The following is a 14,520-nucleotide window of genomic DNA, read 5'->3' on the forward strand; positions in this document are numbered from 1 at the left end:
ATAACACATTTTAATCTTACGGCCAATGAAGACAACACATACATTTGCCCTAACATGAAATGAAGTTGTTTGGAGGCAGGCTTAAAAAAAAAAAAGGAGGGCACTAAAGTATTACCATGGATAACACTTATGAGTATGGTATAAAACAGACATGAAGATGTGTGTAAATATTTATTCTCCAATAATTTGATTGAAATCCAATCCTGTTAACCTTCAACCACTGCTTTTAGGCCCTTATGACTGTCTGGCATTTTGTCAAAACTTCAATAGGGCCCAAAAGATGCCACAATCAGTCAGCCAAGAACATACAGTGAAAGACGTTTCAGTAAACGGCCCCTTCATTGTTGCCGTGCTGCTGTAGGGCCGTGCGGTTGTTAGGAGATGAGTGTAGTATATGTTCTTTAGAGTTCACAGTGACCCAGGCTGCTAGTGACTCAACTGGAGTGAATGAATGTTTCATTGCTAATGTTTAGGCCTTGCCAGACAACCTCTAGTCTGGGTTAACCCAGAGTCTCAGGGCAGGCAGTGGCACAATACCTACTGTACCATCCTCACGGAATCCTTCAGATTTCACTTCCTTTTCTCACACGTTCACATCACTTTTATTGTAGCTCCTCAATGTGTTTTTGCATAAAAAAAAAAAATTGCCTTATGATTTCAATATTTGATTTCAATTTCTACACAAGCATGTTTTATCTTATGTAATGTTGTTGGACTGTTTCTGTCTTTTTCTGTCTGTCTGTCATTCCTTCCTTTTCCCCCCCCATTTCCCCTCCTTTTTTTTCTTGTGATGCATGCTTCATGAAGGACTTGCTCCAGGGGACTTGTTGTTGGAGTTCAGTTTTTGTGAGTGAGCTAACTGGTTACTAGTTATCTACCCAGGTGGTTTAACTAGTAAGTATGTGGTTGCTATGCTATGTGTGTGTGTAGGTTGTCGGATTTCTTTATGTGATAAATGTGGGGAATCTGGTCATTTGGAACATTTTTTTGTTACTAAAGCGTCTTAAGTAGGAAGATCATGGCTTACATATATTCACATAAACATAATATCTTTAGATTCACTGTTATTATTGATTATATTAAATATTCCAACTCAGACAGTAATGTACATTGTCCCTACAGAATTGCCAGCATATTTCTGTTTCTGTTGTTTTTTATGATATTCATGCTAGCTTAATCTTACATTTATGTCCTCAAAATGAACCAAAAGCTTAAATTTGGCCTCTCCCTATGTCAAGCCATTCCAAATAATGTTTGGAAGTCAGTGGATGATACAAAATGCATTCCAGTGTACTTCCTTGAATAATGCATGCTGGGAAGTGTAGTTGTTTACTGAAGAAATCTGTGTCGAAAAATCATCTTCAGTTATCATCACTTGGAAACCCAACGCTGTAGCCTGTAGTTATTCATATTGCCCTGTCACACTTTGCTATTTTCAAATGAATTGTGAATCGTACAAGGAACAATCATTCTTGGACTTAGCAACGGAACATGTTTAAATCTCATGCCTCTCTCCAATCATGGCCGAAGGGCATCTCCATAATGTATAGTGAAATCCTGAGGAATCACTCCATTTGAGTTAGCACAGAATTCACACACAGGGTGAACACAAGGACAGGGAGGACCCGTCAACAGAAGGCAATACAATACACGGCAGCCATGGCAGCCAACTTATTTTAGGAAGCTATTTAGTTGTAGTCTTTATGCATTTACACTTACACATATAAAATGCCTTATCGGTAAAGGCCTTATAGGTAGCCTCTTAGAGGCCAAAAGCTAAATCTTTCAACTGAAATTGCTTTGTGTTGTAGCCAGCTCGTGTCTTGAAATATAGATCACGGATGCTAGTCCCAGACAACAGTATTGACCCACAAAGAGGTGTCGTTGTGTGCAAATATGAGTTGCCAGTTCAGTGACATAGGACCCTTTTTGCTTTGGGAGAATCGATAGACAGGTCAAATGCAGAGGCGTGGAGTAGCTACCGGACACCTTAAATACACTAACATTTAGACATAATCTCAGAAAAAAACAGCACGGTATTGAAAACACAACACAACCCAACAATCAAGGCATCCAGTGTTAACCTATTAAGTAGCTGACAGGAGCTTGTTAGCATCTGATTGGTTTGTTGATAGCACCTAAAATGTGCCTAGTGATTACAGGTTCATTTGCACTAATTGACTCTAAATATACCCCAAACAAACATCACAAATCTACAATGGCTTTCCTTGCTGATACAGTACTTTGAAAGGTAATTGACCTATCTGTGTTGTCTGTATGCAAAAAACGGCTCTCAATAGTGCTAAACTACACTCTTATAAAAAAAAAAGGATTTCAAAACGGTTCTTCAGCTCTCCCCATAGGAGAACCCTTTTTGGTTACAGGTAGAACCCTTTTGGGTCCAATGTAGAGCCCTCTACATGGAACCAAAATGGTTCTATCGGGAACCAAAAAGGTTTCTTCTATGGGGACAGCCGAAGAATCCTTTTAGGTTCTAGATTCTTTTAGGTTCTAGGTACTTCCTAGCGTCAGAAATAGATATGTTTCTTTATGATTCTTGAAGTACGAGGCACATGTTTTAAGATTAACCAGCGGATGTAGGTGTTGCACTCTTGTGAAAACTCTTATCTGAGGTAAAGCACAAACTATCTTAATGAGCCGACAGCCAAATTACAACACGAGAGAAACATGCCGGCAATTAACTCATTAGTTATCTATAATCATGGGTAGACGTTATACATTTGTTGTAGATAAACAAATTATGCATATGAGTTTCTATTACCAGTTAATGATGTGTTAGGAGATGGTCCTCTTGTTAGTGGAGTGCTCTGGAAAAACAGACTTTTGCACTAGACTAGACGAGAGTGTTGGGGTGTTTGCGGAGGTGGGCGAGAGAGAAGGGAGGGAATGAGGGAATTACAGGTGTGAAGGAAGGAGAGGATGAGGTAGGAAGTGAAGTATGAGGGAGGGAGGGAGGGAGGGAGGGAGGGAGGGAGGGAGGGAGGGAGGGAGGGAGGGAGGGAGGGAGGGAGGGAGGGAGGGAGGGAGGGAGGGAGGGAGGGAGGGAGGGAGGGAGGGAGGGAGGGAGGGAGGGAGGGAGGGAGGGAGGGAGGGGAGACAGAAAGGGCTGAGCTGGTTTCCAGTGACTGAATGAATGGCACTGCAGCGGTAATAAATCAGCCCAAACACTGCAGCTGAGTCCCACACACACAAACACACTCGCACGTACATCAGCACGCACACACACAGGCTTAAACACTGTCACACACACTCATCCACTCCAACCTACACAATCCCATATTCTTTGTCTAGATAATAAACTGGTGAATAAACTGATTTTCACATACAATAACACTTTTCATTCACCCACTAGTATGTTTGCACACTGTTATACATAAATGAGAAACTTTGCAATATCACTCGCATACAATACATTAATTTACTGACAACATAAGTTGTTTTATCAGTGGTATTGTGATTGACACAGGTTGGGAATTGTGATAACTGAATATTGTTGCCATAATGGTATAATATGGAACACAATGTTGAGCATGGCATAATTTTGTCTCTCTTTCTGTATCTCAGAGACCAAGCAGGAGTTGGAGGACCTCACAGCTGACATCAAGAAGACAGCCAATAAAGTTCGCTCAAAATTAAAAGGTAATATAAAATGAAAATGGAAAATGTTGTGTGAAACACTGGAAAACACTTTGCCTGAAAAACACCATGTCAACCAACGCTGCACGGGTTAAGTTGTCCACGCTAGATGTTGAACACAAGATTAGAACCTCTTGGCTACGAAGGAAATGATGTCAAACCTACCCTATTTATCTTTTCCATTTTCATACTGAACCCGCTACTTAAACACTTGCTCAGAGCCAGAACACTTGCTTCGTTAGATTACCTGACTAGAACACTAATGGTCAGAAAAAGCCAATGAAGACATTTATGTAAAGGCAACACAGCAGACTACTATAGCTCAAATAAAAACACAAGACAATGTTTAGTCTTTATCAGCCCCTTAAATCCGAGAGTGTTTGTCCTCAATGGAGTCCCCATGATTTCAGGCCCAACATCCTAAAACAAAATGGTTACGATGAACAAAAATGACGATATTTGCTACATCTAGTGGCCCCCTGCAATAACGTCAAATGAGCGTCTCAGGGACTTTTGTTAAGGACAAGAGTCAATTGGGGTCAGAGTATCATCTACAACAATTGTATTTTTTAATGAGGGGAGAATTATATCTAAGAGCAAAAGCTGGATTGACAGTGAACAATTCAAGCCATGATGGTTCAAGGGCATTGCTGCATGAATGTGTGACGGTCGAGCAGTGAAACCATCTATCTGGGAGTTCCATCCAACCATTCGCCCCAACACACATCCCATTCACACACGCATAATGCAAATGCACATTGCAGACATGTTATAATTTTCCGTCCGTATCTCGAACACAATATTTGCATACGTTGAATACACAGATCACACTGCAGTCTTGCAAGTATGTGTTTGAAACGTATCTGTGATATCGTTTCTTAATACAATCGTCTCTCTCTCGCGGGTTAGATTTATAATATAATTGAGTAGGAAGTAAAGATCAAAACAGAGAGCATTCAAAAATCTTGGGTGCTCTTTGATTCGACGTTATACAGAAAAAACTGCAGAATTTGTCAGTTGACTCTCAAATGATCTATCTTTTTTTACAGTAGCATTACTATACATTTCAACCCTACCCACTGTGTACACATGAATATATATAAATCATTTGGCATTTAAATCAGCTCGTCAGCTGCCTAGTTATGTGTACAGTGGAGAACAGATAATATACTTCTGGGGGTTTTGCTGTAGAAAATAGGTTGTCTCTGGTGATCCCCCAAGGGGCATATTGTAAAAAAACAAAGCCGCAATGGAGCTGACATCACTCTTGTCATCCAAACGCCTTCTGCCTCCAGCCTCTGCCCTCAGACTGGCAGCATGCCAGGTCGCATATCAGTTGACGCCTGGATCTAGGTGCAATATGTTACTTTGCTCACCATTTCCTAATAACTAATAAAGTGAGAATTGAAAAATGCCCTTTAAAAACTGTAATAGGACTTGATGGTGTAGCAATTTATATTTTAGGCTTTGCGTTCTTCTTAGGAATACTCTCTTGTGCCTCATATGATTCAATAGCATTTTATAGAAAATTATTATTTTACTATGTAAGAACTACCATTTACAGTTTCTCACCAGTCTAGTTTGTAAACTAAGAAGCTACCTCTTCAGACTCCAAATACACTGAATAGTGCATTAAACCAGCAGCATCAGTACAGAAAAGGTAATCACATTCAGATGAGTTGAATGCCAAGTGCATTATACACTGTGCTCCAAAAATGCAACATTTTCCATCAGACCTCGTGTGAAAGATCGCCTCAGGTTTACAGGCGACCGCTACGCTATGCTACGTTATGCTACTACTCTGCTTCCTTGTACAGTATGCCATGCGGTAGCTTTGCAGTCCAGGAGAGAGAAGCAGCTCCTGTCTCATCCAGTCAGACAAAGTGTTTAACCAACAGAACAACAATGATCAATAACCCTTCAACCAGCCATGTAGAGTGTTGATATTTACTGAAAGACAGGTAAACCCCTTGTTTAAGATCACATTAAGGAGCCCCCCGTGGCATTATTATGCAAATCAGCTGAGTCATGACACAGTGAAAAATGAAAAGGCAGTAGGCAGCAAGCCAGAGGAAGTGCCTCACCGGGGAGCGCTGCTATACTGTAGGTAGGTAGCCGACCAACCATAGATCCACCACTATAGATACAGTTGAAGTCAGAAGTTTACATACACCTCAGCCAAATACATTTAATCTCAGTTTTTCACAATTCCTGACAATTAATCCTAGTAAAAAATCAGTTAGGATCACCACTTTATTTTAAGAATGTGAAATGTCAGAATAATAGTAGAGAGAATGATTTATTTAAGCTTTTATTTATTTCATCACATTCCCAGTAGGTCAGAAGTACACTCAATTAGTATTTGGTAGCATTGCCTTTAAATTGTTTAACTTGGGTCAAACATTTCGGGTAGCCTTCCACAAGCTTCCCACAATAAGTTGGGTGAATTTTGTCCCATTCCTCCTGACAGAGCTGGTGTAACGGAGTCAGGGCTTTGTGATGGCCACTCCAATACCTTGACTTTGTTGTCCTTAAGCCACTTTGCCACAACTTTGGAAGCATGCTTGGGGTCATTGTCCATTTGGAAGACCCATTTACTACCAAGCTTTAACTTTCTGACTGATGTCTTGAGATGTTGCTTCAATATATCCACATAATTTTCCTGCCTCATGATGCCATCTATTTTGTGAAGTGCACCAGTCCCTCCTGCAGCAAAGCACCCCCACAACATGATGCTGCCACCCCTTGCTTCACGGTTGGGATGGTGTTCTTCAGCTAGTAAGCCCCCCCCCTTTTCCTCCAAACATAATGATGATCATTATGGCCAAACAGTTCTGTTTTTGTTTCATCATACCAGAGGACATTTCTACAAAAAGTACAATCTTTGTCCCCATGTGCAGTTGTAAACCGTAGTCTGGCTTTTTTATGCCGGATTTGGAGCAATGGCTTCTTCCTTTCTGAGTGGCCTTTCAGGTTATGTCGATATAGGACTCATTTTTACTGTGGATATAGATGCTTTTGTACCTGTTTCCTCCAGCATCTTCACAAGGTCCTTTGCTGTTGTTCTGGGATTGATTTGCACTTTTCACACCAAAGTATGTTCATCTCTAGGAGACAGAACGCGTCTCCTTCCTGAGCGGTATGATGGCTGCGTGGTCCCATGGTATTTATACTTGCATACTATTGTTTTAACAGATGAACATGGTACCTTCAGGCGTTTGGAAATTGCTGCCAAGGATGAACCAGACTTGTGGAGGTCTACAATTGTTCTTCTGAAGTCTTGGCTGATTTCTTTTGATTTTCCCATGATGTAAAGCAAAGAGGCACTGAGTTTGAAGGTAGACCTTGAAATACATCCACAGGTACACCTCCAATTGACTCAAATGATGTCAATTAGCCTATCAGAAGCTTCTAAAGCCAGGATATCATTTTCTGGAATTTTCCAAGCTGTTTAAAGGCACAGTCAACTTAGTGTATGTAAACTTTTGACCCACTGGAATTGTGATACAGTGAATTATAAGCTAAATAATCTGTCTGTCAACAATTGTTGGAAAAATTACTTGTGTCATGCACAAAGTAGATTGACTTGCTAAAAAAAACCGATAGTTTGTTAATAACAAGAAATTTGTGGAGTGGTTGATAAACTAGTTTTAATGACTCCAACCTAAGTGTATGTAAACTACCGACTTCAACTGTACGGTAGATTCTCTAGATTGATCAGGAAGTTATGAAACGATAGGGAAACCATCATGCATAGATATTGTATGACCTCACAGATGCTGTGGGTAAACACGCTATAGATTCCCTGCATTATCCACATTACCACAGGTGCACTACACAAGATACAAGACCGCAGATAGGTCAAGAATACATAACATAAAGTCGATCATTTCAGACACAAACTAAAACAAATCATACTTATTATATGTAGTTGATATCAAAATACCTGAAGCACCACGAGGCAAACATCTCAAACATCTCAAACATCTCAGTGTCCAACACACTCGCTGCTGATAGACCACCACTAAGATACTATACAAACGTGCACAAGAGGTCTGATTTTGGGGCGTGAATTCAAATACCAGTAGGAGTTTTAGACTAATCTCCTTTGAAGTATAAGCTCCCTCTGAAGCCAGATAGGAAACCACTCACTCAATGGCGCTGAGTCACATTCCTCTAGCTTCGTTCTTTATTTTAGTCCAATAATCTAGACGACTCCCACTCATCTGGTTGTTTCTTCTAAATTGCATTATAAAAGACTTTGCTGCCGAGAGAGGGCTTCCTCTATCAAAGGTAATGAACGGTGATGGGACATTGGCGTCTGGGCACCATGCAGCAGTAACAAAACATCCAATCAGCAATATGGAAATCTCCTTTGCTTTTGATCTAAGGTGGGTTCAAAGTGGGCCTAGCTTATTGAGACACCAGCGGAGCACTGTGTCTTTCACCAGGGCGTACAGTAGTCATAAAGAAAAATTACAGGAAGAGTATGCGCAATATGGTAAGACAATTAATCTGGAATATTTATTTATTTCACCTTTATATAACTAGGCATGTCAGTTAAGAACAAATTCTTATTTTACAGTGACGGCCTACCCCAGCCAAACCCTCCCCCTAACCCGAAACGATGCTGGGCCAATTGTGCACCACCCTATGGGACTTATGATACAGCCCGGGATCAAACCAGGGTCTGTAGTGACGCCTCTAGCACTGAGATGCAGTGCCTTAAACCGCTGCGCCACTCGGGAGCCCAAAAGAGTTTGAGAGGTGGGAGATATTGTGAGGAGGGGTTGCGCAGTTACATTGACAATCTTATGAAGCTTAATGAAGCCCTTATAAAGCCTACATAGATGATTCACAAATGCAAATGTTATATTATGGGTGATATAATAGGTCCTTACATCTGGTGCTTTCATTTGACATTCTTTTATTTCTCCATTTTCTCTTTATTGTTCTCGGTAATACTCTTGGGGAAGGTCACACAGAGAGAAAACCAATGTAAAATGATGAATTAATCACATACAGTACACAATAGATTATATTGGGAATCACATTATCTCGTAGTTGTGAGAAACCCAACATTTGTCCATAAGTATGTATCAGGAATTATCTCTTTTTCCAAAAGCTTTTTAAGGACATTGCCTCTATTTAAAAGGAGCTTGGCAGAATACCCCAAATGTGTTGTTTTTGATCAATGTTTTATAGTTTTGGGAACATTGCATTTGTTCAAAAGGAGATGGTATGTCATAAGCTGGCAATTTGACATCCCCAAATCCTGCTATTTCTCTGTTTTGTCGATCCAAATCAAATGCACAGAGGGCAACACAACTGGAAAATAATATTTGGTTTATGGTCAGCAACCCACTATGGATTCATACTTAGGAAATCTAAAAATGCATTTTTGATGCATTTTGATTTAAAGAGTGACTGCCCCTAGAAAGCAACTTGTCGTTTTGAAAATGGCCTACAGTGCCTTCAGAAAGTATTCACATCCCTTGAATTGTTCCACATTTTTTTGTGTTTACAGCCTGAATTTGAAATGGACTACATTCAGATTTTGTGTCACTGATCTACACACAATACCCATAATGTCAAAGTGGAATTATGTTTTTAGAAATGTTTACAAGTTAGTAAAATTCAAAGCGCAAATGTCTTGAGTCAATAAGCATTCAAACCTTTTGCTATGGCAAGTCTAAGTAAGGACTAAAAATGTGCTTAACAAGTCAAATAAAAATATTTTTAAATGACTACCCCATCTCTGTACCCTACACATACAATTATTTGTAAGGGTCGAGTAGTGAATTCAACCACAAAGACCAGGGAGGTTTTCCTATGGTTTGCAAAGAAGGGCACATATTGGTAGATGGGTAAAAAAAAAAAGCAGACATTGAATATCCCTTTGAGCATGTTGAACAGTTATACATTTTTACACTTTGGATGGTGTTTCAATATATATATATATATATATATATATATATATATATATATATTTTACCTTTATTTAACTAGGCAAGTCAGTTAAGAACAAATTCTTATTTTAATATACCCACTCACTACAAAGATAAAGGCACCCTTCCTAACTCAGTTGCCAGAGAGGGAGGATACCGCTCATGGATTTCACCATGAAGCCAATGGTGATTTGAAAACAGTTACAGAGTTTAATTGCTGTGATAGGAGAGAACTGATGATGGATCAACAACATTGTAGTTACTCCACAAAACTAACATAAATGACAGAGTGAAAAGAAGGAAGCTTGTACAGAACAAAAATATTCCAAAACATGCATCCTGTTTGCAATAAGGTACTAAAGTAATCCTGCAAAGAATGTGGCAAAGAAATGTACTTTTTGTCCTGAATACAAAGTATTATGTTTAGGGCAAATCTGAGTACAGTACCACGGGTTCATATTTTCAAGAATGGCGGTGGCTGCATCACGTTATGGGTATGCTTGTCATCTGCAAGGACGAGGGATTTTTTTTAGGATAAAAAGAAACAGAATAGAGCTAAGAACATGCAAAATTATTGAGGAAACCTAATTCAGTCTCCTTTCCAACACCACTGTGAGATAAATTCACCTTTCAGCAGGATAATAACCTAAACATAAGGCCAAATCTACACTGGAGTTGCTTACCAAGAGGCTCTAACGGAAAAACCACGTACATTTCACGTGAACATGCGTGAAGTGCTACAAAAACACATTTCCATGATCTTGTGAGAAGTTAATGTGATAACGTGACAACATGTAAAGCAACCTGTGATACTCGTGAAAATGTGATCACAGGTGAAGTGTTCCATGAACACAGGTTTTCATATGATTTCACACATGAAATTTCCTGTGAAATCATGTGATTTTCCACATATTTTTTCTTCAAGGGCGACATTGAATGTTCTTCAGTTGCCTAGTTACAGTTTTGATTTAAATCGGCTTGAAAATCTGTGGCAAGACTTGAAAATGGTTGTATAGCAATGATCAACAACCAATTTGACAGAGCTTGAAGAATTTTGAAAAGAATAAGGTGCTTACATTGCACAATCCAGCTGTGGAAAGCTCTTAGAGAGTTACCCAAAGGTGGTTCTACAAAGTATTGACTCAGCAGTGTGAATACTTCTGTATGTAAATTAGATATTTCATTATTTAATTTTTAAATAAATGAGCAAAAATGTCTAAAAACATGATTTCGCTTCATGTTTTCACTTCATTACGGGTACATTGTGTGAATTCAAGCTTGTAACACAACAAAATGTGGAATACTTCAAGGGGTGTGAATACTTTCTTAAGGCACTGTATATTTATAATCCCCTAATCCAAACAGATTATTAATTTACCTAGGTCTTATCAATAGCTCTTATAAGTTTCTAAGTGATAGTGCATGGAGATTGGTGTTATTTCTATTTGTAAAGTAGATATCTTTCCACTTGGAACTGACAGTTTGCTCGACCTTATTAATGATGTCTTTGCGCGTAAAGGCGGTGGAATGATGAGGGAATCAAGTCAAGATCAGAATACAGCGTACCGGTAGACACACCTCTGCCACACCTCCAGTTCTATGATCTCCACCCCAAACGAATAGCTGGCTGGCACATACTTTACCTCATGCTTATGTTCAAGGTCACGATAACGCCTAGAGAGAAAGGTGCATAAAAAGGGATTCGGTTCCATTTACGCGCATAACTTGGGTCTGAATTCCCCTATCGGGTTTGGTACTGTATGATGACTCATTAAGTAAAATGCCTTTTTTTTTTACAAATCTGTTGTAAAATATTAGAATTGTATCATCAAGCCTGGGCCTATATGTAATTGTAGCATTAGCATATTGCACATGACATACAGTACTCGTTGTTCCACCCAAGATGACATAATGTTAGCATATTAGCATGCTAGCTATAGTACCAGCAGAATACCTCCCTGCATACCACTGCTGGCTTGCTTCTGAAGCTAAGCAGGGTTTGCTCCTGGTCTGTCCCTGGATGGGAGACCAGGTGCTGCTGGGAGTGGTGTTGGAGTGCCAGTAGGAGGCCCTCTTTCCTCTGATCTAAAAAAATATCCCAATTCCCCAGGGCAGTGATTGATTGACGCTGCCCTGTGTAGGGTGCCATCTTTCAGATGGGACGTTAAATGGGTGTCTTGACTCTCTGAGGTCATTAAAGATCCCATGGCACTTGTCGTAGGGGTGTTAACCCCGGTGTCCTGGCTAAATTCCCAATCTGGCCCTCAAACCATCATGGTCACCTAATAATCCCCATTTTACAATTGGCTCTTTCATCCCCCTACTATTCCCCAGGTTGTTGTTGTAAATGAGAATTGTGTTCTCAGTCAACTTACCTTGTAAAATAATGGATAATAGGGAAAGAAAGTACCAGACTCTGGTGGAGAGGTTCAGTGGAAGATGGGGGGAATCTCCTTTCTGTTTGTTTGGTGGTTCCATTGTTTATTTCTCACAGTTTCTTGCCTCTTTCCCAAGCAATCGAGCAGAGCATTGAGCAGGAGGAGGGGCTGAACAGATCATCTGCAGACCTGCGAATTCGTAAGACACAGGTGAGTCACTCGCTCGTATCTTCTGCACATCCACTGAGGAGATGCCAAGTACCAAAAAGGTGTTGATCAAACATAAAGCTGCTGGTGTATCATAAAGACGGAGAATACATGGCTTCACCACCAGTTTAGCCTTCTGCCAACTACACTTTTGCAGACTTGGCTTTGAAAAAGAAACAAAAAAACAAATACTATTTGAATACAGGTCTGACATTTAAAGCTATATTGTTATTGTAACCATGTGGTCTGATGCCTACCCAGAATACCACCAATTAGGCGTAGAGTATAAATCTTCATATAGTAGGAGACTTAATTCCCCTATGAAGCGGGAATTCCCAAGGCCTTCATGACTATGGACCGTCATGCACCATTGAATGTAAAAGCTCATTGACATACATTTGTCTTTTGACATGATAGAAAATGTGTTAGATTGATCATGTCATTTCAAGGATGAAGTAAGCAATTATGTAGCACCGAAGAATGAAGCTATGAAAGATATATTGAAATGTACTTTTAAAATTAAACAACTTGGCATATATCAAGAGTTTTAGAAAAGCCATGTGAGAAATGTGCTTAAAAACGAACGATTAAAGATTAGGATATATGTTCCGCTGGCTTGGGGTAGGTCCTCCCCCTTGGGTTGTAAACCAGTTCTCAAATTAACCGGGGATGGTGAATGAAGCTTCATTCTCAAATAAAGATTCATTAGGTTATGACGTCTGTATGAGGACTAATTATCTTTCCCCTAGGACCACATTTAAAAGCCTTGGTTAACTTTAGAGTAACACAAAAACCAAAAGTATGTTCTTTGAATATGAAGTGAAATTATGACGCCACCACATTCTCTGAATAGAATTGTGAAATATTGTCAATCTGCTCAATTACCAACCGTTATCAATTGTGGCACAAAGTGTTAGTTGGTAGTTCAAACAAATATACTTTGAAACCAAAGTATACACCTCACACACACATGGTTATGGGCTTTAAAAATGAAGACACCTGTACCATGTCAGATATAGAGTTGAAATGTATTACATTTTGAGTTTGCACCCCAATATTACACTTTATATACAGTTGAAGTTGGAAGTTTACATACACTTGGGTTGGAATCATTAAAACTCGTTTTTCAACTACTCCACAAATGTCTTGTCAACAAACTATAGTTTTGGCAAGTCCGTTAGGACGTCTACTTTGTGCATGACACAAGTACCTTTTCCAGCAATTGTTTGCAGTGTAACGGCAGATCTCCTTTTCGTCTGAAGAGGAGTAAGGATCGGACCAAGATGCAGCGTCGTAAGTGTCCATAATGTTTTTAATAAAGAGAAATGAACACCTCAACAAAAACAATAAACGATAAACAATAAACGAAAGTGCGGACTCCGGCCGCAAAACCTGAACCTATAGGGGAGGGTCTGGGTGGGCGTCTGTCCGCAGTAGCGGCTCTGGCGCGGGACGTGGACCCCACTTCACCACGGTTTTTGTCCGCCTCCTCAACCGCCCCCGTGGCCTCTTATGAGCGGCGACCCTCGCCACCAACCTCCGACTGGGAACCCTAGCCATGGGTCCCAAATGGACGGGAGATTCCGGCAGCGCCGGACAGGTGGGAGACTCCGGCAGCTCCGGAGTGAAGGGCCATTCTGGCATCGCCTGGCTGACTGACGGCTCTGGCAGCTCCTGGCTCGCTGACGGCTCTGGCAGCTCCTGGCTGACTGGCGGCTCCTGGCTGACTGGCGGCTCTGGCAGCTCCTGGCTGGCTGGCGGCTCCAGGCTGTCTGACGGCTCTGGCAGGTCCTGGCTGACAGACGGCTCATGCAGGTCCTGGCTGACAGACGGCTCTGGCGGCTCCTGGCTGGCTGATGGCTCTGGCAGGTCCTGGCTGACAGACGGCTCTGGCGGCTCCTGGCTGACTGGCGGCTCTGGCGGCTTCTGGCTGACTGGCGGCTCCTGCCTGACTGGCGGCTCTGGCGGCTCAGGACAGACGGGAGACTCTGGCGGCTCAGGACAGACGGGAGACTCTGGCGGCTCAGGACAGACGGGAGACTCTGGCGGCTCAGGACAGACGGGAGACTCTGGCGGCTCAGGACAGATGGGAGACTCTGGCAGCGCTGGAGAGGAGGAAGGCTCTAGCAGCGCTGGACAGGCGGGAACACCTGTAGGCAGAAGACGGAGAGACAGCCTGGTGCAGGGGACTGCCACCGGAGGGCTGGTGCGTGGAGGTGGCACTGGATAGACTGGACCGTGCAGGCACACTGGAGCTCTTGCGCACCGAGCCTGCCCAACCTTACCTGGTTGAATGCTCCCGGTAGCCAGGCCAGTGCGCCGCACTGGGC

At 41.4% G+C, this 14,520-nt stretch overlaps 1 protein-coding gene across 1 annotated transcript in view; it reads left to right on the forward strand.

The window, feature by feature from the left end:
• Positions 1 to 14,520, forward strand: part of LOC109897276 (syntaxin-1B) — a 66,674-nt gene that overhangs the window by 35,573 nt on the left and 16,581 nt on the right. The window contains exons 4-5 of the mRNA XM_031833905.1: positions 3,586 to 3,660; positions 12,120 to 12,193. Of these exons, the coding sequence (XP_031689765.1) occupies positions 3,586 to 3,660; positions 12,120 to 12,193 (149 nt within the window). The remainder of the gene's footprint in view (positions 1 to 3,585; positions 3,661 to 12,119; positions 12,194 to 14,520) is intronic.

The sequence above is a fragment of the Oncorhynchus kisutch genome, linkage group LG10, assembly GCF_002021735.2.
Source record: "Oncorhynchus kisutch isolate 150728-3 linkage group LG10, Okis_V2, whole genome shotgun sequence".
NCBI classification, from domain to species: Eukaryota; Metazoa; Chordata; class Actinopteri; order Salmoniformes; family Salmonidae; genus Oncorhynchus; species Oncorhynchus kisutch.